A 24,847-nucleotide genomic window follows, 5' to 3' on the forward strand; every position below is an offset into this window, starting at 1 on the left:
GATATAGGTCACTTAAAATAGAAGATATTCAATAAAATAGAAAAAAATAACATATTTCCCAGCAACACGAGTACTGTCTTCACGAGAGCTTTTAATTTGATGCATATCGTTAAAAACTCCCTTGACTCACCGGAAACAAAATATTAAACGTAATATCCGGTAGGTGAGGTCAACGTTGTGTTCATCCTGTTAATGAGGGCACCAGGCAGTGATGGAGGCGGTGGTGAATGAGGTAGTGTCTCCGGAGGACTTGTTGGTAAGTGACCTTGTTTTTTTTCAGTGGGAAACAAATGTTTTAGGTAGAAATATTTCAGATCTAGAGAAGGACTAAGAAGTTTGCTTGTCTGAAACATATTGATGTTTACCAGAAATTTCTCTTGCAAATAGTTCACACTTAGTAGGCCTAGTAGCTCTAAGCTGTTTCTGTCTGTAAATACAACTTTCATTCACCTGTGTTTGACTTAAGGACGATATTGTCAATCAGTTGCACATTTTACTTTAGCTTTTAGACTGTTGTCGGTGGCTATACTTACTGTAAAAATTTAAAAACACAATGTTCTAAGAATTACGAAATGTACGCTGTTCTTAAACCATATAGAGTGTTGTTTTAGTGTCATTGTGATGTGTGTTGATCTGAACGTGTTTACGTGGAAAGGCTTAATGTAACAATAGAGAAGGTATTTCAACAGCTTTGTAATAATTTTCAAAATGAGGATGCGTATTTTTTTCTTAGTAATCATCCTAGCGTAAGCTGTTATTTGTGTTGTACGTAGTCGTCCTGCAGATGGGGTAGTGAGATCATTTTCCAACATTCGTTTACTATATAAGTTCAGATCCAATTCTGAGTAGCAATGGCAGAGTCGAAACAGTGATCTGTAGTTATTTCAGCTCATGCGTAGCGTTTCGAAAAAATGCTCTTAAGCCCTTATCAAAGCGAGAAAGGTCTGTGACGACGCATGAATGGAGCTTCATTACGTCGAAAATCTTTAAAACGTTTTACCGGGATTCCGCATAGGAAAATAAAGCATAAACTGGTGATCTTTTGTCAGAGGAGATATTATGTTAACAGAATATCTTTCATTCTCACAGTAATTCCGTTTTTTAATAAATGTGTTCCAGATTTTTGGTGCATGGAAAAGCTGCCTCACCACTTTTTATACTTGGGTCTTGGAAAAATAAGCAATTATTATAACAAAATCTAGGGTTAACACTGTAATTGTAAGGGTACAAACACTCCAACTATTGTAAGAAAACAAGATTATTTAGAGCTTTATATACTAGTAATTGTATAGGGTGGTCCAGTTCTAATTATGCAATTTTTATTACAAAAAGGAAAGGTTTATTACATAGAAAATCACCTGAAAAATCCCGGACCATCGAGAAGTGTGCGAACTGACGACATGAAGAATCGTCTTCGCGCCGAACTGAAATTGTCCCCACATACATCAAAGTTATCCAGACGGTCTGGATCTGCATAATTAGACCTGAACCACTCTGTATTTTAAAACCAATTCTAGAAGACACAGTTAACTAATTATAATGATGCTAAGACTGATGAGATGTACTCAAATTTAGGTTTTCTCGTTAACATTCTTGCTGCTACATTTTGAATTTAATTCATCTCACTGAGGTGTTTCTTAGGTAGTCCTAGTAGGAGTAAATTACAATAATCTAGCTGATTAAAGACATCTTACAATATTGTAAGAGGTCTAACTTTTGTAATGTTTTGAAAAAATGCAGTCCTAATTAATATGGTTAATGTGCAGTGTAATGCTTAGGCCAAAATCAATGATTAAATTTCAGATATTTGCTTCTGGCTTGACTTATAATGCTAAAGGATCAAGTTTATTTCTAAGACCTTCACTATTTCCATTTTTGCCAGCAACTACGATTTCTATTCTTTTCCTTATTACTTTTTAAGAAACTTACTAATCATCCATTCAGAAATACAAGACAGACATTAGATCTGCAAGCCCAGAGCTGGGTAATCGGGTGCAATAGATAAGAAAAGATGCTTAACTATGGTAAGTTCATCTTGTGTTTTCCAAGAATATAACCTAATAGGAGCATGTAGATTGAAAATAAAAGCAGGTCTTATCACAGTATCATGGATCCTCAAACTACATTCAACACAGCCAACAAAGAATTTTCAATCAGTTAAATAACACTGGAATAAGTATCGGGTACTGTCAGAGAAACAGACCTTTTGTCTAAGGTGATTTGTATGAATAGTCTGTTGCGCTTAAGTCTTGGAGAACAAGGACAGATACAGGTGCATCTCAATAAATTAGAATGTCATCATAAAGTTAATTAATTTCAGTAATTCAGTTCAAAAAGTGAAGCTCATATATAGATTCATTACACAGAGTGATATATTTCAAGCGTTTATTTCTTTTCATTTTGCTGATTATGGCTTACAGGTAATGAAAACTCAAAATTCAGTATCTCAGAAAATTCGAATACTGTATTACTTAAGACCAGTAAAAAAAACCAAAATGTTGAGGTGTTATGGAAGCCTAGGATTCTTTCATAGCAGCCTTCAGCTCGTCTTCATTGTTGGGTCTGGTGTCTCTCATCTTCCTCTTGACAATACCCCATAGATTCGCTATGGGGTGTAGGTCAGGTGTGTTTGCTTGCTAATTAAGCACAGTGACACCATGGTCATTAAAGCAGGTATTGGTACTTTTGGCAGTGTGGGCAGGTGCCAAGTCCTGTTGGAAAATGAAATCAGCTTCTCCATAAAGCTTGTCAGCAGAGGTGCTCTCTGCTTTCACTTGGGACTTGATAAAACACAGTGGACCAACACCAACAGATGACATGGCTCCCCAAATCATCGCTGACTGTGGAAACTTCAAACTGGACCTCAAGCAACTTGGATTCTGTGCCTCTCCACTCTTCCTCCATACTCTGGGACCTTGATGTCCAAATGAAATGTAAAATTTACTTTTATGTGAAAAGAGGACTTCGGACCACTGAGCAACAGTCCAGTCCATTTTCTCCTTAGCCCAGGTAAGATGCTTCTGACGATGTATCTGATTCAGGAGTGACTTGACACAAGGAATGCAACAGTTGTAGCCCATGTCCCGGATATGTCTGTGTGTGGTGGCTCTTGAAGCACTGACTCAAGCCGCACTCCTCTCAAGGCTGTAGTTACCCCTGTTGCTTGTGCACCTTTGTCTGAAACATTTTTTCCTTCCACTGAACTTTCCATTAATATGCTTGGATACAGATCTCTGAACAGCCAGCTTCTTTATCAATGACCTTTTGTGGCTTACCCTCCATGTGGAGGGTGTCAATGACTGTCTTCTGGACAACTGTCAAGTCACTAGTGTTCCCCATGATTGTGAACCAGACTGAGAGACCATTTTAAAGGCTCAGGGCACCTTTGCAGGTGTTTTGGGTTAATTAGCTAAGTGGACTGTGACACCAGGAGTCTACAATATTTTTCACACTATTCTGATTTTCTGAGATACTGAATTTTGGGTTTTCATTAGCTATATAAGCCATGATCTTTAAAATGAAAAGAAATAAACTCCTGAAATATGTCACTCTTTGTGTAATCAATCTATATAATGTATGAGTTTCCCATTTTGATTTGAATTACTGAAAAAAAATAACTTTTCGATGATTTTCTAATTTATTGAGATGCACCTATATGTTACTGTATTAACCAATGCAGTCTCAGTACAATGATTTACTTGGTCTAAAAGCCTAACTGAAACTTGACAAGAATAGAATGTTAGTTGAAGTAATAATTTAATTGCTGAAAAACTGCCTTTTCTAGAATTTTACTTAAAAAAGCAGTTTGAAAGTAAATCTAAAATTATCAGAAAGATTATAGATTAGATTATATGCACACAGTATTTGACATGTGTACACCAGTATATAAAATGTTTGCAATATAAATGTAATCACACTTGCTACACTTAGAATGAATAAAATCTCAATGCAGTCATGTGAGCAATGACTATAGATGTGCAAAAAGAAAGAATATGATGTAGGTGATCTGAAGTAAATAAGCAAATGTGTTCACCAAGTAAAGTTCAAATTAAGTATATAAATGGAAAACTTAACATAATGTCAGCAAATAATTTTGATGAGTGCTGAAAAACAGTGTCTCCAGTATTGCACTTTTTGCATTTTTTCTCCACAAAACTGTCTGTAGTGTAACAACAAACGCCTTTTTTTCCTGCCATAATATCATCTATAGAGTTGAATTGATCGGACCTTATTTGCCAGAAAGGGGCTCCATCTGACCACAACATGTCCTTGTAATGCAATGTTTTGAATGCTTCAAAAGGTTGACTTTTCTTTTTTTTTTTTTTTTCTTCAAATTAGTTGCTGAGCAGGGAGTTGGAATTATTTAGTGTACTGTTATATTTTCACAGGCAAGTGGCCCAGCCTCACCAATGGCTGGCCTTCATACATATACAAAACAGGTTAAGGTGCATTATTTGGCTCCCTCATTGTACAGGATTAGCATTACAGTAACCTTGGGAACTTACTGCATTACAGTTAGTCATAATTCTGCATAGTTCAATTAATTCAACTTTTTCTGTTTAATTGAAAGAGCTTTATAATTTGTAAGGATTACACTACAAGCTCAAATTGAAAGCAAAGAAAATAATTATAAATAAAAAATAAGTCTTCAGTGGCAGCTTGGGCAGGAAAATTGTGATGGAGCCACACAAGCTGTGTGTGTAAGAGAAAGAGAGACTGTCATTAATGAGAAAAGGAGGGTGAAGAACTTAGAAAGCAGTACTGTTTGGAGCCACTTATGTACAAAAGATCCATTATTCAACTGTAGTTGTTTCCTGATTACAACCGTGAGTGTCCTCTACAGGTTGCTGTTCACTGCTCAGTCAATAATCTCTTAATCTTCTTTTTTCGGCTGCTCCTGTTTGGGGTCGCCACAGCACATCACTTTTTTTTTTATTATCTTTCTCTCCTGTGCATCTTTCTCTGTTAAACCCACCACCTGCATTCTTCTCTCACCACATCCATAAACCTCCTCTTAAATTTTTGTTTGTTCCTCTTACCTAGCAGTTCCATCCTTGACATCCTTTTCCTTATATATCCAGTATGTCTCTTCTGCACATGTCCAAGCCAACACTATCTCACCTCTCTAACCTTGTTTCCAAACTCTCCAACCTGAGCTGGCCCTCTAATGTACTCATTTCTAATCCTGTCCATCCTCATCACACCCAGTGCAAAGTTTAACATGTTTTAACTCTGCCACCTCCAGCTCTGTTTCCTGGTTTTTAGACAGTGCTACCATCTCTAACCCTTACAACATAGCTGGTCTCACTACCATCCTGTAGACAATTCCTTTCACTCTTGGCGATACCCATCTGTCACAAATTACTCCACTCTTCTCCACCCTGACTGCACTCTCTTCTTCACCTTTCTTCCACACTCCCTGTTAGTCTGTATTGATAATCCCAGGTGTTTAAACTCATCCACCTTTGCCAGCTCTATTCCCTGCATCCTTACCATAGCTCTGACCTCCCTCTCATTTACACACGTTTTCTGTCTTGTTCCTACTGACCTTCGTTCCTCTCCTCTAAACAGCATATATCCACCTCTCCGGGTTCTCCTCAACTTGCTCTCTACTCTCACTACAGATTACAATGTCATCAGCAAACAACATAGTCCACAGGGATTCCTGTCTAATCTCGTCTGTCAACCTGTTCATCACCATTGCAAATAAGAAAGGGCTCAGGGCTGGTCCCTGATGTAATCCCATCTCCACCTTGAATGCAACCATCAATCCTAGAGCAGACCTCTCTACTATCATACTTCCCTTATACATATCCTGTACTACTCTTAAATACTTCTCTGCTACTTCCCACTTCCTCATTCAATACCACAGCTCTTCTCAAGGCACCCTGTCATATGCTTTCTTCAGGTCCACAAAGACACAATGCAACTCCTCCTTCCTTCTCTATGCAGGGTGGTCCAGATCATCTAGATGACTTTGATTTATGCAGGGAGATTCCAGTTCGGCGCAAAGATGATTCTTCATGTCGTCAGTTCACACACTTCTCGATGGTCCGGGATTTTTTTGGGTGATTTTCTATGTAATAAACTTAAGTTATAGTGCAATGAAAATTGCATAATTAGATCTGGACCACCCTATACTTCTCCATCAACGTCCTCGGAGCAAATATCGCATCTATGGTGCTCTTTTCTGGCATGAAACCACACTGTCCCTCGCTAATCATCACCTCCCTTCTTAACCTAGCTTACCCTACTGTTTCTTATAACTTCCTGCTGTGGCTCATCAGTTTTGTACCCCTGTACTTACTACAACTCTGCACGTCCCCCTTATTCTTAAAAGATCGGTACCAGTACACTTTTTCTCCATTCCTCAGTCATCCTGTCACTTTCCAAGATTCCATTAAACAATCTGGTTAAAATCCGTTGCACCTGCCAATTCACCATTGCCACATCATCCAACCATCATTGTCCTCTCAAAGTACTCTTTCAATCAGCTCATTACACCCTCCTCACTTGTGAATATGTTTCCATCTTTATCCTTATCACCCTAACCTGTTGCACATCTTTCCCAATTCAGTCCCTCTGTCTAGCCAATCAATACATTTGCTTGTTTCCCTCCTTAGTGTCCAGCCTCTCATACAGCTTATCATATGCTTATTCTTTAGCATTTGCCACCTCTGTCATTACCTTCACCAATCCCACTTCTTCTTCTCCAAACTCTTCCAATATATCCTCTCCTGTACTTCCCCATTCCACTGCTAGATTTCCTTTTCTTCCTTCCTCTGTCCAGATGTCATGCCAAGCACACTTCTTGCTGTCACCCTTACTACTTCTGGTGTAGTTGCCCATCTGTCTAGTAAATCTTTACTGCCACCCAGTGCCTGTCTTACCTCCTCCTCTACCCTCACTATTCTCCTCTTCTTGATCTCCAGTAGACCATCATCCTATACAGCCTAACTATGCTTTCCACTGCCACCATTTTGCGTCTACAATTTTCTACATTGAGTATAATATACCTGTGTGCATTTTCCTCCACTTTTGTACTTCATCCTATGTTCCTCCCTCTTATTAAAATACATATTCACCTCAGCCATGTCCATCTCACTAGTGAGAAGAGAACAACATGGAATATTGTAAAAATAATAGGTCAAATGCAAATAATTGAGTTGCACAGTTGAAAGCCAAATTTTACTACCACAACCTTACCTGTTATGTTATTACTAACAAGCATGGCAGAGCACCCATTTATTAAAACGGGTACAATGGTAAGTCACTCTGTCTCAATCATGTTGTTCATTTAGGGACCTCGGTTCATCAGATATACTAGAACTAGACCATACATCCCTCTTTCTTTGTGCATCTTACTAACTTTGACCATCAGATATTCTTCATTTTGTGCTTCTTGTCCATTTGTTCATCGGATGTTGCAGCCCTCTTGTGGGCACCGGAATAATGTTTAACCTGGGTACCAACACAGGGCTGATAGAGATATATACTGTCTGTAATTTGGGGGGAGTTTTTGGCTCACCCTTGTTTTCTGAGATTTTATTATCTTAGTCAGCTGCTTAGTGTGGTACTTGATAATTTAGTATAGTCACAAAATTCTGACAAATAACTAACTTTTGCATGGGACTGTATTTAAGTACCATCCATATATTTTGCAACCAGTTTCTCCTGTTAAGGTATGTCAAGGCAATGCCTGTTGCCTTCAACATATTGACTGAGTAGTAGTTGTTCATTTGGCTCACTTGTGTACACCCACACTAATGTTGTTTAGGATGACGAGTTAACCAAACAAGCAGCTAATTTATTAAATGTGTTTTCAAATAATTCTTTCTTGTTTTTGGTTGTAGTTCATATTAATTTAAAAGAGACCACTAGTGCAAAGAATGTTTTCTGTCTTGCACATCACTATTCAGTCAAAAAGGATTTGGTCTTGATGTTAATGTAATCCACAGGCATTTGAATATCTATTAAAATGTTTTCATTAGACATGTTTAGAGTTAATTTTGCTAACAGTCTGGGAACAGTCAATTCTGCTGTTAGGTTTATGGTTTAAGTGGACCCAGATGGTGATATTACATTTTGGTTAATTAAAATAAGCACAGTAAAAATACATGGGTGTTGAGAATTTGATATCCTTTTGTCTTTCAGAAGTTTGAAAAGAAATATAATGGAGAGTTCACCAAAGGGCAGGTCTCCAAAGGCACACAGTTTGAATATGCCTGGTGTCTCATTAGAAGTAAATATTCCCCTGATATCAAGAAAGGCATCTTGCTTCTTGAAGGTAAGCTTTTGGATGTTTTTAATCTTAAACGTGATAGGGAGTGGAGGGGATTTGTGAACATGTACATTAGAACATTCTAGATGAGAGCAGGCTATTAAGCCCATCAAAGTTCACCAGTCCTATCCACATTATTCTTGTAAAAAAACATCAAGGTTAGTTTTGAAAGTCACTAAAGTCTTGCTCACTACCACAGTACTTGGTTGCTTATTCCAGGTGTTTATTGTTCTCTGTGTATAGAAAAACTTCCTAATGTTTGTTTCTAACTGTGTCCCTGTATTGTTGATGAACTCATTTTAAAATAAGTCTCGATCCACTGTACTAATCTATACTAATAAACGGCAATCCCCCACTGACTAACTCACTCACTCACTAACTGACTCATCACTAATTCTCCAACTTCCCGTGTAGGTGGAAGGCTGAAATTTGGCAGGCTCATTCCTTACAGCTTACTTACAAAAGTTAGGCAGGTTTCATTTCGAAATTCTACGTGTAACGGTCATAACTATAACCTACTTTCGTCCATATATATGGCTATAGGCTGCAGCTCGGTCGCCATGAGAAGGGGAAGTTGCGTCCAGCATCATCAAGGCTCCCATGTAATTGAGTGCCTGCCAATATAAGGCCATCCGTCAGCAGCTATCCAATAGACCCGCTTCTGCGAAATATTCGCGGTTGAAACACTGTGCTTATGCAAACGAAGATGAGATGGTCAGGCACAAACTCGGCGAAAGTGCGAGAGAAACTTTTAAGTGCCAGGTCTTAGCTAACATTAAATAAAGCCGTGGACATCGCAAGATCACACGACATAGCGCAAGCACAGCTGAGAACCTTCGATGCATGTACTCTGAGCGGCTCATGTGAACTGACTTTGCAGGACTGGGAAAGGTAAACCCGTGCATGCAGTGTGTGATGTAACAACCCTCTGACGCTGAAGAAGCCTTTTGTACACATATCAATAGGAAAGCAAGGTGTAAAGCTTAAGTTTAAATTATGTTCATAGACACGCTGCCGCTAAATATTCGCAGGCAAATCCACAGCTTAATACCAGGAATGCCTGTTAAACATCTTAGATTCATGAGTACCGATTTGGGTAGTGATCACTTCGATGAATGAAACCAAAAACGTTCAAAAACGCATTACACAATTGAGAAGGCGGCAAAAGAATATGAAGCAAGTGACGCATACAAGCATATTCATAAGTGCAGCTACTGCGGAAACAAAGCACAGTGTAAACCTTAAGTTTAAATTAAGTTCATACACAGGCTGCCGCTGGCGTTTGACATGCCTACGATGAATACGATATTCGCAAGATACAAGTTTAATGAGAAGACGCAAGGTATAAACAAGACTTTTGATTAAATTAGGTTCATAGACACGCTGCCGCTATCGCTTGTCATCCCTAAGACGAATACAATATTCACGAGATAGATGGCACAAGCACAGCTGAGCGGCTCACGTGAACTGACTTTGTTCTGACTTTAACTACTGTAAAATAAACAGACATAAACTGGAAGTGTGAGTCTGTGCCTTTTAATAATCTCGAGAGAGAAACATGGTGGCAGCATAGGTGACGGAACTGCGCCGAAAGTCACGCCAGTTTGCTGTTAAAAGTTCAGAACGCGGAGACTCTAACACTCTAACACGAAAGGAAAATGGAGGGTCTGAGACCGACGCTGACATTAAGCCTCAATGCTATAGACCTGGCGAAGTCATGGAGAACATGGAAGGACGAGTTCAGATTATTCACAGAACTTGCAATGCTGGAGGCACAGGAAAACACTAAGGTCAAATTATTCCGTTATCTTATTGGAGAGAGCGGCAGAGAATTGTCAGGCACTGACCGGTGATGTAAGACCTGATGAGTTAACCATGAGCTTGATGATGCGTAAATTTGATGAACATTATAACCCGAAAATAAACGAAACTGTAGAGAGGTAGATTTTTTTCAAGAAATCAGGCAAGGGGAGAAAATATAGACAACTACTTTACAGATCTGAGAGTGTTAGCAGGAACAGGCAATTTCTGGGAGATTTAAAGTTCCCTGATACGTGACCGAATTGTGTGCGGAACCAGTGATGCAAGTTTAGAGAGGTGCATACAAATATGCATAGCCACAGAATTGTCGAAGGAGAACAGCAGAACATTCACCTTCCCAGCTCTTTATTTAAACAGAAGTTTTCCTTCTCACTTTTCCTCTCCTTCGCTGTCTTCTCCCTTTTCGTTCAAAATACACGCCTCCTTGCCTTTAGCAATTTGTGTAGTGAACACTTCGATGAATTAAACCTGTTATCTTTACAACGGTTGACAAACACGGAATGTAACTTGAACAACATGTCCTCCAAATACGAACCTGATTGAAAGAAATAATGATGATCAAATCCTTGATGACAGCAACACTCATAACAGTCGCAAAACAATTACAATGACAATCATGTTACGTTATTTTTAAAATGTTTTCTTTTTCATAACTTCTTTAACACACTACTTCTCCCCTGCGAAGCGCAGGTATTTTGCTAGTCTATACTAATAAAGGCAAAGCCCTCACTGACTGACTGACTCACTCACTCGCCACTAATTCTCCAACTTCCTGTGTAGTTAGAAGGCTGAAATTTTCTGAGGCTTATTCCTTACAGCTTACTTACAAAAGTTAACCAGGTTTCATTTCGAAATTCTACACATAACGGTCGACAACATCCGCCATGTTGAACTTTCTTATTTATGGCCCCACCTTCACGAAATTTGGTAGGCGGCTTCCCTGCACTAACCGAAACCGATGTACGTACTTATTTTGGTGGTATGACGCTACTGTCGGCCGTCATATTGAACTTTCCAACGTCACTAATTCTCCAACTTCCTGTGTAGGTAGAAGGCTGAAATTTGGCAGGCTCATTCTTTACAGCTTACTTACAACAGTTAAGCAGGTTTCATTTTGAAATTCTACTCGCAACGGTCATACCGGTCGACAACGTCCGCCATGTTGAACTTTCTTATTTATGGCCCCATCTTCACGAAACTTAGTAGGCGGCTTCCCTGCGCTAACCGAAACCAATGTACGTACTTATTTCGGTGGTATGATGCCACTGTTGACCGCCATATTGAACTTTTCAACGGTCTTTGTTACTTATGGGCCCATCTTCAAGAAATTTGGTACGGGGGTTCCCAACGCTAACTTAATCCTCCTTATGTACATATATTCGTCCATAGCCTGCAGCTCGGTCACTGTGTGAGGCGGCTTTGGGTCCCCAATCCCAACGCCTCCCTCGTTGTTAGCTGCCTGCCTATATAAAGCCGTCCATTGTTCCGGTCTCTATATTCCCTTCCTTGCTTCGCCACACAATTCACGTCTCCCTGCTGATAACTACAGCCTTTTTATTTAATCCACGGCTTCTCCTCTGTTTTATTGTTCTTTTATTACGATTATAGTTATTCTGTAAGTATTTTAGACTTACTTTACATTGTTCAGGTACCCATTTCCTTTATCATTCCAACCGTACCCACATTAACATGTTATTGAGGTGATCACCATCGATCAAAGAACTGTCACTTACCAAGTGGTTTCCATGCTCAGAGATGGCACCTGCCTTTTCCATTCTCTTTGTTACATATTGCACGGCCATATCAGGCACACTCTTGATATCCGGAGGAACATTTTGTCTTATGTATTGAATGACTGGGACAGGTTCAAGGTGTGGACTGATGACAGTACAGGAGATAATTATATTACACAGGAGCACTAGAAGAGTGAAATGCTTAAGCCCTTCACCTATGGTTCTGCATGTGAGTTGATGGCTGCCGCTGAATTGTTTGGTTGTCGCTTTCAAGTGTACCGAAATGGCCAAATATTTTACACCTTTCGACAACCGCCAATGCCTCTTAAACATCTTAGACTCACAGGTGATGATTTCAGTAGTGGACACTTAGATGTTTATGAATGTTTAAACTCTCAAAAGCTGGCTGTGAAGTTATCGATGAAACCGGTTGTATGCTTACAACGCTTGACAGATGCCTAATGTCACTTCAACACAAGTTCTGCAAATACTTAATTGAAACAAACCATGAACCTCAAACCGATTATTACAGCAGCAGTCCAAGCTGTGAGATTTCAGACAAGATTACTTTTCACATGGCCAACTGTACGTTGCATGCTCAAGAGTAAGCTCAGTGCACAGCTTGGTCATATTACAACCGGAGGGCCGAACTGACAAGTGGTATACAAAGACAAATGATAACAAATAATTATTGGTATATTTTCCCTCAGTTTAAAAAGGTTTAATTTTCTTTGTAATAAAAATTTTAAGGCAGTACTTCACCACTGCGAAACACAGGTATTTTGCTAGTTCATTCATAATTTTATACTTCAATTATGTCACCTCTTAATCTTTTGCTTAAACTGAAAATGTTCAGCTCTTCTAATCTTTCTTCATAATTCCTCCCCTGTAGCCCTGGAATGATTCTAGTCACTCTTCTCTGTAAGTTTTCTAGCTGCTATGTCCTTTTTGTAGCCTTGAGACCAAAACTGCACACAGTACTCCAGATGAGGTCTCATCAGTGCATTATAAAACTTGAGCATAATCTCGTTGGACTTGTACTCTAGACATCATGCTATTTAACCTAACATTTTGTTTGCCTCCTTAATGGCTTCTGAACACTGTATGGAAGTTTAGGAGTTGTAGTGGACTCTACACTCTCAAACATTCTCATAAAATAAATCACTCCTTTACCATGGGGAGGTTATCCACTTCCTCAATTATGAAAAATGCAAATTTAAAGCATCTGCTATTTTACTCTCTGTATCCTTTAAATACACATTACTATTCCTGATGTTTCACTTCCTACTTTACTGTTCTTGTTAAAATTGTGAAAGATGTCTTAGGGTCATCTTTCACCTTATCTGCTATATTGCTCTCCAACTGACTTTTGGCCTCTCTAATGTCCTTCTTAATGGTTGCCCTCATGTTCTCAAGCCGTACAATTCGCTTTGGAGTTATTAGTCTTATATCCCTTATGCAGCTGTTTTTTCCTTTGCGGCAGCTTTTTTTATTCTTCATTAACCCACTAGAGTTTTTTTTTAATTTGCTCTTAATTCCAAATGTAAGTATGTACTTGCCCTGCATTACATGTAAAACATTTTAAACGTTTTCCATTGCTCCTTGACTGTCTCCACTCTTAAAAGCTTATCACAGTCTGTCCTCCTTAGACTTTGACACATCTGCTTAAAATTTGCTATACCAAGGTTAAACTTAACCAGTTTAGTCTTTGCATATGCACTCTTACAAAACACTGAGAATTGTATTGTATTATGGTCACTTGACCCTAGTTTTTCCAATTACCTCTACATACTCAATCCTTTCCTGATTATTGTAAAATATGAAATCCAGACAGGCTTCACCCCATGTTGATGCTTTAACACACTGTAACATCTCTATTAACCTGCCTCCATATATTGGAGCACTCTGCCAGAAGTAAAGTGGGCGCTTTAAATTGTGCATTAAACACCTGCCATATGGTTTGTATTTGTCTTACATCAACAGAGTTGAAGCAGGAAAAAGATGGCAGCTAATTATTCCTCATACCTGGAAAATATTAGGACACCCTCCGGCACTGTTGGGCAGTACATTAATTGTCTGTCATAACACAGCAATTTGTCAGTAATTTGGAAATTAGAAACTGCTGAAACATAATTATAGTTAAAGTGCATCCGGAAAGTATTCACAGCGCGTCACGTTTTCCACATTTTGTTATGTTACAGCCTTATTCCAAAATTGATTAAATTCATTTTTTTCCTGAGAATTCTAAACACAACACCCCATAATGACAACGTGAAAAAAGTTTACTTGAGGTTTTTGCAAATTTATTAAAAATAAAAAAAAAACTGAGAAATCACATGTACATAAGTATTCACAGCCTTTGCTCAATACTTTGTCGATGCACCTTTGGCAGCAATTACAGCATCAAGTCTTTTTGAATATGATGCCACAAGCTTGGTACACCTATCCTTGGCCAGTTTCGCCCATTCCTCTTTGCAGCACCTCTCAAGCTCCATCAGGTTGGATGGGAACCGTCGGTGCACAGCCATTTTAGGATCTCTCCAGAGATGTTCAATCAGATTCAAGTCTGGGCTCTGGCTGGGCCACTCAAGGACTTTCACAGAGTTGTCCTGAAACCATTCTTTTGATATCTTGGCTGTGTGCTTAGGGTCGTTGTCCTGCTGAAAGATGAACCATTGTCCCAGTCTGAGGTCAAGAGCGCTCTGGAGCAGGTTTTCATCCAGGATATGTCTGTACATTGCTGCAGTCCTCTTTCTCTTTATCCTGACTAGTCTCCAAGTTCCTGCCGCTGAAAAACATCCCCACAGCATGATGCTGCCACCACCATGCTTCACTGTAGGGATGGTATTGGCCTGGTGATGTGTGATGCCTGGTTTCCTCCAAACGTGACGCCTGGCATTCACACCAAAGAGTTCAATCTTTGTCTCATCAGACCAGAGAATTTTGTTTCTCATGGTCTGAAAGTCCTTTAGGTGTCTTTTGGCAAACTCTAGGCAGGCAGCCATGTGCCTTTTACTAAGGAGTGGCTTCCATCTGGCCACTCTACCATACAGGCCTGATTGGTGGATTGCTGCAAAGATGGTTGTCCTTCTGGAAGGTTCTCCTCTCTCCACAAGTTCTTGGTCATCAAGTTTTTGGTCACCCCCCTGACTAAGGCTCTTCTCCCCCGATCGCTCAGTTTAGCTGGCCGGCCAGGTCTAGGAAGAGTCCTGGTGGTTTCGAACTTCTTCCACGTACGGATGATGGTGGCCACTGTGCTCATTGGGACCTTCAAAGCAGCAGAATTTTTTCTGTAACTTTCCCCAGATTTGTGCCTCAAGACAATCCTGTCTCTGAGGTCTACAGACAATTCCTTTGGAATGCATGCTTGGTTTGTGCTCTGACATGAACTGTCAACTGTGGGACCTTATATAGACAGGTGTGTGCCTTTCCAAATCATGTCCAATCAACTGAATTTACCAGGGCTGTGGAGTCGGGAGTCGAGGAGTCGGAGACAATTTTGGGTACCTGGAGTCTGAGTCGGCAAAAAGTTAACCGACTCCGACTCCTACTAAATTTAAATGGGAATTAAAAAAGTAAGTTGAAATGTCCCAATTCACAAACAGTCCTAACTACTTCTCTGCTGTAAGAATAAAGCCCAATGCATGCAGTGCATCATGTTACCACAAAACAAACATGTCAAGTAACCATGAAGGATGCTTTTCATTGACTGTATGCGTCACTATAAGGTGCGGCACTGCTTTCCATTGTGTCGTGTTCCACTGTTGCAGGGAACTGTGAACCTAGCCTAAAGCCCCCCATACACTTACAGATGCACTGCTGATTTTTCGGCCATTCAACGAGTCATCACGCGTCAAACGCCTGAAAAATCATCTGGTGTGTTCTCAGCTCCGTTGGCTCCCCTTCGCTATGCGCTAGTGAAGGGGGCCGAAGGAGCCGAGAACACAGATCTCCCTACCTGTCTCCAGCAGAGGCTCGTTCTGCTGATCAGCTGGCCGGTGAGTGACACAATGCACTTAACTTCCGGCTGGCTGACAGAGGAGACAGCTACTGCAGCAGATAGAAGCATCACATTACTTTGGATGGGGGCGGTGGTCGAGATTTTCGGCAAGCTGGATCTGCCCGTCCATGTGGACACCCGCAATCTGCGGCCGCCAATCAATTGCCGCAATTGTACACGCACATCGGCCGGTGGCAAAATCGGCCACAGATCGCTGCGTATTTGGGGGCCTTAACTCTCGCTGATAATTAGGTAAATGTTTTTTGCAGGACTAGAGACACTTTAAAGGGAACCCGAGGTCAGAGGAATATGGAGGCTGCCATATTTATTTCCTTTCCTTTAACTATAACTGTATTCCAAGTTTAGTATAGGTTTTCCAGATATTGTTTTTAGTTCATATCGTTAAGCTTTTTTTTTTTTTGTTTTAAAAGTTAAAACTACCAAAGAATGTGGTTTGTATTTTTGAACCAATACATTTCCTGTTCCTGATTTGTATGCCTGCTATTACTATCCAGACACTTGTTTTAAAAAAAATAAATAAATAAATAAATAAATAAACAAAACCTTGTTTTCATTGTGTGTGTCTTTAATCTGGCATTATAGTAGAGTGTTGGCTTCCTAGCCAGTAGTTCTGTGGTGAAATGACATGTATGTTGCCTTCCTTTCCTTCAATGGATGTAGAAAATACATTAGCATAGTATATACATACAGAGGAGTCGGAGTCAGAAGATTTAGAAACTGAGGAGTCGGAGTCGGAGCATTTATCTGCCGACTCCACAGCCCTGGAATTTACCACAGGTGGACTCCAATGAAGCTGCAGAAACATCTCAAGAATGATCAGGGGAAACAGGATGCACCTGAGCTCAATTTTGAGCTTCATGGCAAAGGCTGTGAATACTTATGTACATGTACTTTCTCATTTTTTTTATTTTTAATAAATTTGCAAAAATCTCAAGTAAACTTTTTGCACGTTGTCATTATGGGGTGTTGTGTGTAGAATTCTGAGGAAAAAACATAACAAAATGTGGAAAAAGTGATGCGCTGTGAATACTTTCCGGATGCACTGTTTATAAGGAGTCATCCCCTGATCTTTCTAGTTATGTAATTTAACATATTCAAGACAAAGAGTTCCATCTATAGTCATTAAGTACAGCATGATTTCCAGCTCAGAGTAGTGTAGTATGATGTCAGCCTAAGACAAGCTCCTTTTCATCTTTAAACATAACATTTTAATTGTCTGTATTAATAGGTTCATGCAATCTGTTGTTTTATCAATTAATCTGTCAATTTGCTAAACCTGTTCTCTAATAAAATGTAATATCAAGCTGATGTCTAACCATTTGACATTCAGTGTAACCTGGGAACCATCCAAAAATGGCACCCCGTCTAACATGGTTACACACTCAATAGACCAAATAACCTAGATGTATGTCTTTCAGATCTTGTGAGTAGACCCACATGCTTATCCAAATACAAGGATAGTATGCATATTTCATAACAATAAACCAATGTCACTAGTGGTTCGAGGCTGTAGTGCTAAACACTGCAGTGTTGTGCCACACAATCCAATCACCGTTACAAGGGAATGTTGTCTGGCATAATGTCAGCAAGTAGTACATGTATTAAGTGTTTATTGTCACCTTGAATCTTTCAGAGTTGGTGCCTAAGGGGACTAAGGACGAACTAAGAGATTATCTTTTCTACTTGGCGGTGGCAAATTACAGATTAAAGGTAAACAAAGTAATATCTACTTATTGTGTTTGCACAATTTTTAATAATCTAATGCTGTGGATATCTCTGTATGTTCATTCCAGACTAACAATATTAAATAAAACAAACATTGAAAATTTTAACTGTTATTTTAAAAGATGGTGCTATTATAAGTGTAATTAATTTGGAATAAAGTATTAAAATAGTTTGCAATGTTTTGACTAACCCTTTGTAATAATAGGTAATGCAAGAGTACCCATGTTGTTTTTGATGTCCTATAATTCTTTTAACGCGAGAGTATAATTGCATAGCCTCTGTATTCAGACCCTTTCCTCAGTACCTAGTTGAAGCATCTTTGCAGTGATTAAGGCCTGGAGTCGCCTTGGATATGCTGCAACAAGTTTTTCATACCCCGATTGTTGGATTTTTCTGCCATTCTTCTTTGCAGATATTCTCAAGCTCTATCAAAATTGAATAGAGATCATCTGTTTACAGATGTTTTTGGGTCTCTCCAAAGATGCTGGACTTTGTTCAAGCCTGTGCTCTGACTGGGGCACTCAAGGACATTTCAAGAATTGTCACTAATCCACTTTTGTATTGTCTTTGCTTTGTGTTAGGGTAATTTTTCTGTTAAATGTTGAACCTGTGGCCCAGTCTGAGGTCCAGATCGCTCTGGAGCAGAGTTTCATTAAGAATATCTCTGTAGTTTGCCCTGTTTAGCTCTACCTTCACTCTGGCAAATCTCCTAGTCCCTGCCACTGAAAAACAACAACAATGATGCTGCCACTACCATGCCACGCCAATGGTATTGCCTATGTGATGAGCTTTGCCTGGTTTCTTCCAAACTTGACACATAAAAATGATGCCAAATAAGTCAATGTTCTTTTCAAAAGACCAGAGAGCCTTGCTTCTTTCATTGTGAGTGTCCTTTACATATTTTTTTGCAAACTCTAAGCAGGATTTCATGGGACTTTTACTGAGGGGAGGCTTCCATCTGGCCACTCTGCTGTAAAAAAGCAGATTGGTGGGCTGTTTCAGATGCCATACCCACCCCTCACAACCCCCACCATCCCCAGGTTTCTTCTGTCTCCACACAGCTTCTCTGGAGCTCCGCGAGAGTGGCCACTGGTTCCTGTTCATGTCTCCTACCAAGTACCCTTTCCCCTGTTTGCTCACTTTTCTCCATCTCTAGGAACAGTCATGATTCTTCCAATTTTTTTTCCATTTAAGAATTGTGGAGGCCATTGGGCTTTTGGGAACCTTCAGTGTTACAGATTTGGGTTTTTTTTTTTAGCCTAACCCATATTCTGCCTTTACACAGCACTGCCTGCAGAGCTTAGAGGCAAGACTATCTTCTTGGTTTGGTTTTTGCTCTTATACACATTTCCACCTGTGGGACACAGGTGTGTGCCTTTTCTAATTATATTAAATCAATTGAACTGATCCCAGGTAGCCTCCAAACATCCCATCATTGATCATTAGAATGGGATTGAGCGTTATACCAAAGGCTTTCAATACTTGCGTCATTGTGATATTGTAGTCTTCATTTTTAATACATTTGCAAACACTTCTAAAATCCCGCTTTTTGCTTTGTCTTTCTAGGGTGTTGAGTTTTGCTTGATGAGGGTGAAAATAATTTGCACAATTTTAGTACGAGGATGCAACATAACAAAATGTGAGATAAGTGAAGTTGTCTGCATTCAGACATATAGTGAAAGCACTGTATATCTGCGTAAAATAAACCTTGTTGAAATTTCATTGTACATACCACCATGATAAAAAATCTTTTAATTGTACGCTCACAAGATCAAGCTAAATTTTACTGGTCATTTCATGAGAGTGAATACTGGAAAGACAGTAAATATCTGTTCTTTATTTAGAATAGACCGACACATTAAACTGACCTGAGAAAATAACTATGAACAGTTATATAAAACTTGTAGTCATCCACTTTGTATATAGACATGTTTCTATATACTGTATATAAGAGCATTCACTTTCACATCACTGTCAAAGTATGGTTTCTTGATATATTATAGTGCGTTCTTTAGTGTGCATTTGAGAGGTGTCCAATGATCTTTGTCTGTTCTGTATTAATTTCCAGTTATTTAGTGAACATCTGAGTTCCTTGCAATTTACTATAGTCATCTGTAGATGGTGTGTTATGCCTAGATTAAATAGTGTGTTTTCTTTTTGTTTTGCAGGAGTATGAAAAAGGATTAAAATACATCAGAACTTTACTGAAAAATGAACCAAATAACAACCAGGCTCTGGAGCTAGAAAAGCTAATAAATAATGCAATGAAAAAAGGTTAGAAGCTACTTTTTTTGTGTTCTATGTAAAGTGATAGCAACGTTTTGGCTTAAAGGATATAAAAATGCAATTGTTTAATTACTTTTTCTTTTCATACATCTTTTTTTGTTTTTGTTACATTACTGGTGAAATGTTCTAGAGCATCTCAGTTTTTCCATTTTTTTCTTCAATTGTAATCGCTTGAAATGACCTAAAATACTGAAAAGTTAAGCAGTAAACAGGCAGAGGTTTAAATTTAAAGTTTAGGTTGGCAAAAACTAGAAAAAAGTAAATTTCAGAATATTACAAATGGGCCTTCTTCAGGGAACAACTGATAGGTTGTAACATACAGATGTCCTGTAACAATTAAAGGTAATTCAGCCTTGTAAGCTGAAGCAAACAATTTGCACAGGCATCCCAACTTGTGTTGATTACTTAAAATCTCTCTGTCTGGCTTAAAGCAGAGTTAGAACGAACCCTCTGAATTACTACTTAGATAATATTACACTATCGAAAGTTGTACATTTCAGTGGTAAAGGCACGAAAACAGTAATTAACAAATTAAATGAGACAGAGCATTATTACCCTTAGAAGCATAGGCCTTTCATTTAGAAGAACTGCAAAAAAAAAAATAGTAGTGAGTACAGTGGTGTCCTACACAATCTAACGGTAATTGGAAACTGGAAGGAACTCTGATAGGATGAGATCTGGCAGAACCAAAGTCACAACCCAATCAGAAGACAGGTTTCTGAGGCTCTCCAGGTTATGCTGGTAGCACAGCAGCTTCAAGTATAGCTTATCAGTGGTCAAAAAAAAAGCAAATATTCGTTTCTGCTGTGATGAGGAGACTTTGTGCTGCAGGTTTGACACCGCAAGCGGCAGTAAGAAAGCCATTCCTTAAAGGATTAAATAAGAGAGGCTTGCCTAGGCCATGAAATACCAGCTGTATTTCTGCAGTGTACTGCAGACTAGACAAAAGAGTGACCAATGAATCAAAATTTGAAATTTTCAGTTCATCTCACAGGGTATTTGTACACCATCGTGTTGGTGAAAGGATGGTTCCTTAGTGTTTGACACCAACTGTGTGATGGTCTGGGGTTCTTTTACTGGAGGCAGAGTTGGTGACTGGCACAGAGTGACTAGCATTCTGTTCAAAACGATTACCACAGCATTTTGCAGCACCATGCATTTTCTTCTGGTAGACATCTAGCAGGTCAAGGGATCATCCTACAGCAAGACAATGACCCACAACATATCTCCAGGCTATGTCAGAGCAACATTTAAAAGAACGAGTACGTACACTTCAAAACAAAGAATGGCATTACAGTCTCAAGACTTAAACCACATTAAGTTAGTTTGGGATGAACTGGGTGAAAGGATAGCAACCATTAAAAAGAAATTCAAATCGGAATATAATTTATTTTTTATATACAGCAAAAGTGAGTCTAAATATCAACATCATCATAAATTGACCTTATAAAGTATTTTTAATCTTTGTAAAAATAAGACTATAGAAAAGGAAAAATGCCCTTAAACTTTTTTTCTGGTCCTTCCAAGTCTTTCATTACTTTTTATTTTTGCTTTGTTCCATTTATTATTAATCTGTTTTTTTCTGTTTTGCTCACAGATGGTCTGGTTGGCATGGCGATTGTTGGAGGGATTGGACTTGGTGTGGCGGGACTGGCAGGCCTCATAGGTTTGGCTGTGGCCAAATCCAAATCCTAAAAAATACAATTAAGTGGACATCGGCTATATTTCCATTTTTCCAGCTGCACATCTAACTGAAGATTTAAGTTAGACAAGACCATATTTTCCACAGACAGAGTGTTCAAATCATGGGAGTATTTTTATCTCCACTACGTGAAATAATTTAAATCTGTTTATAATGTCTTGCAAATCTCTTTCCCTGGTCGCTCCCTATCAACCCAACAATGCCATCTTTGTAAATTATGTATAGTGGCTGAGGAAGTCAAACACTGCTGTTTGGATTAGTGGTCAAGTTACATCATTAGTGGTTTGGACACGCCTTTATTAATTAATGTAAAACTAAAGATAAATATGTTTTGAGTGATTTATTTAAAGAGCAACTAGCAACTTGAGAAATACTCCACTTTTAATGTATACTTTTTGCTTTTTTGTTGAATTAAAAATGTGGGATTAATAAGTTAACTATGTGTATGCATAATACAGTTTTGTCCCTAAGAATGTTTAGTTTGCATTACAGAAAACGTTTCAAGTCACAACTCCCACAATGTTTAATTTTTTTTTTCTCTCCTCTCAAAGGTGTGCCAGTCCGAATGATTATTTTTTCATGAAGTGTTTTACTTCATTCAGGATGTGTACCTGCCATATCCTTGGTAACCTGAAAGCTTTTTGATCATAAAAGAAACACATCTTATTGCAAAGGGGCAGCGTTTATAAACTGCTCATAAAAGCCGAGAATGGTTTTAGCCAAAGAATTCTGGTCACAAACTATTGATGAAAATGAATAATTGACATGGTTAATCACTGGCCCTTATGAAGATTTACTCCCCAACTTATCTACACATTTTTTTAAATATTAATCTGAAGGCTAATAGGTTAATATGGAGTTTATTAAAGATGCTTGGACAGTGATGAGAGTGTGCTATTTTCATATTTATCCATGTATCTTATTAGCACTCTCCTTCATGTGATTTCACAATATTGCACAACACATTTCTTCTTTCAAGAACTCTAATCTTTCAATACTATCCACCCCCATATTTCCAATTATGTGTTTTATTTGCCCTTTTAAGTATACAGAATGGAATATCAGAACTTATTTGCAAACATGGCTTCAAATGCACCGCCTAGTTGAAAGGGCAGCTTTTATCATTCATTCATTTTTGTTTGTTTATCATAATAACCATGACAACTGGATACCTGTGAAAGTGGAATATTCCTTTGGCAATGATGGGGGTCTTGTTGCAGTAACATATAATTAGATTTTAAATGAAGGTAAAAACTTTTTTTTTCAATTTTTGTAACTTTCAAAATGCATTGTATTTTCACCCCGTTTTTTTTTTTTTTTTTGTTTTGTTTTTTTTTTGACCTCTGTCAAATGTAACCTTCTGCTGTTGTTTTAAATTTGCAGCCAAATAGGCCATTAATTATTAATTCAATATAAAACATGGCAGCATTATTCTTTTTTGATACTTTTAGGACACATTGACCTGCCAAACATATAATAATTTATAATGGAATGTAAATAAAATGACATCTGAAATGTGTACTTTGTGTTTTATAGGAATGTGGAAGAGCTACTGTTTTACAAATGACAATGTGTTCTCTTTTCTACGTCATGGTTTGTGAATTTGATTATTAAAACTAAATCTTGAGTTAAATTCCAGTTAATGGATTTGATATATATTTATATATATTTTTTTTTAATTTATGCAGTGGGTTTTTCTGCTTATCCACTTCAGCTGCATTCTAGTAAGTAAACAATTATGGTCTGTTCCATATAAAATCAATTTGATTTTTCAGTTAAACCAATTTAATATATTAGAGCCCTTAGAAGTGCTTTGCACCTTAACAAACACTTTGTCTTGAGATTCATACCACACAGTATAGGTATTCCTAATGTTAAAAGGGACTTCCACATTCTTTTTGTCGTCTTGTCCTCATGTATGTCTAGGGTCTACATATTTAATATGTGAATTACTAACTTGCTGTAAAAAATTTATTTGAAACAAATAAGATTTTGTTTTCAGGACTGCAGACTGCTAAAGCATTCTTGCAAGTTTCTATGCCTTACATGCACACTTAATTATATTTTGACATGTTCATTACAATGCTGTCTAGTTTGTTTAATAAACTTTTTTTTAACTTAAGATTTTTTTTTGTATCAGACTTATTTTTGCGTTCATCTTAGGACTGTCAGCTTAAGTGTAACACTGAGTAACTCGTTCTCTTTCCTAAGTTTTTTGTTTTCAGTGAACTTGCTTTCATAATGTGAAAAATACTTTTAAAAGGCTCTGTAACATTACAAGACTTTAATAGCAATGTTCAGTCATAGGCTTCGTTTATATAATCTTGGCGAGTCTGAGGCAGTTGCTGCATGTTCTGGTGACTGGCAGTCACATATTTTGACATATCCAGTGACTCAGTCCAGTCAGTCTGTGACTTGGCCAAACAAAATCCTGCAGGTTTTTTTGTGTCTTTTAAGTTTTTGATGCAGGCTTTGTGTGTGTACGAGAGCCAGAAACCACCGAGCAAGTCAGATGGAAATACGAAATATAGAATGAAACTGAATGGCATAGGAACATTGGTGTTTTGGACTCAACAAACAAGAGAGAGAGGCTTGACTGTCCGATATCATGTTTTACATACTTTGACAGAATGGGGAGGAAAGAGGTTAAAAGCTGACCTGTTTGTCATACTGTACCTGTAAACCTTGCGAACGGCCAACCGCTCCATCAGGTAGTATAGTTTTGGTTGTCTGAGGCTGTGTTAAAAAGTGGTCACACAGTGACATAAAATTTGACACGCCCAGCAATTTCTAGCTGCATAAATAGACCAAGGCAGTCAGGTCTGAGATGCCCCCCACCCCCAAAAAAGGCATGTGATGTGATATTGGCTTAAGGTTCAACTCTTCATTGTCACTAAGAGAGTCATATAGTGTGGGTAGTCATTCCAAAGGGGCCATCATTAAACAGGAAATCAATCTCCAGAGTATAAAGTAACTAAATTGTGTAGCATAATGTAATTTTAAGTTATTTAATTACATTAAATTTCAGTGAGGGCATGATGCTGCTGTCTTTTGATCTTGATCATATACAGAAAGTTTTCTGTGGAACAAGTATACATACATTTTCTAATCGCTGTGCTTGAATTAATTTGCATTATTTAGAGGAAAGATTAGAAGTCCTGAGCACTTGCCTCCCTTAATTTCCTGTGAACCATGAAAAGAAAATTGAAAGATTTTCTTTTGTGCAGAAAATTCATTAAATGTAAGCTTAATCGCATGGTACAATATAATCCAAAAGA

The 24,847-nt window shown here is 38.4% G+C and overlaps 1 protein-coding gene across 1 annotated transcript; it reads left to right on the forward strand.

Annotated features, from left to right (window-relative positions):
* Window positions 1-167: 167 nt before the first annotated feature.
* On the forward strand, window positions 168-23,691 carry fis1 (fission, mitochondrial 1). The gene is made up of 5 exons (XM_039747031.1): window positions 168-256; window positions 8,155-8,287; window positions 17,490-17,566; window positions 19,750-19,855; window positions 21,465-23,691. The coding sequence occupies exons 1-5, from the start codon at window positions 212-214 to the stop codon at window positions 21,560-21,562; spliced, it is 459 nt and encodes a 152-aa protein (XP_039602965.1). The 5' UTR covers window positions 168-211; the 3' UTR covers window positions 21,563-23,691.
* Window positions 23,692-24,847: the final 1,156 nt, after the last annotated feature.

This window comes from Polypterus senegalus, chromosome 3 (assembly GCF_016835505.1).
Source record: "Polypterus senegalus isolate Bchr_013 chromosome 3, ASM1683550v1, whole genome shotgun sequence".
NCBI classification, from domain to species: domain Eukaryota; kingdom Metazoa; phylum Chordata; class Cladistia; order Polypteriformes; family Polypteridae; genus Polypterus; species Polypterus senegalus.

Excerpts from the sequence above, each read along its gene's own strand:
- fis1 (XM_039747031.1), top strand. The coding sequence starts at position 212 with ATGGAGGCGGTGGTGAATGAGGTAGTGTCTCCGGAGGACTTGTTG. Across the intron at positions 17,567-19,749 it reads TGGCAAATTACAGATTAAAG|GAGTATGAAAAAGGATTAAA; the intron begins GTAAACAAAGTA and ends TTTGTTTTGCAG. Across the intron at positions 19,856-21,464 it reads AAATAATGCAATGAAAAAAG|ATGGTCTGGTTGGCATGGCG; the intron begins GTTAGAAGCTAC and ends TTTTGCTCACAG.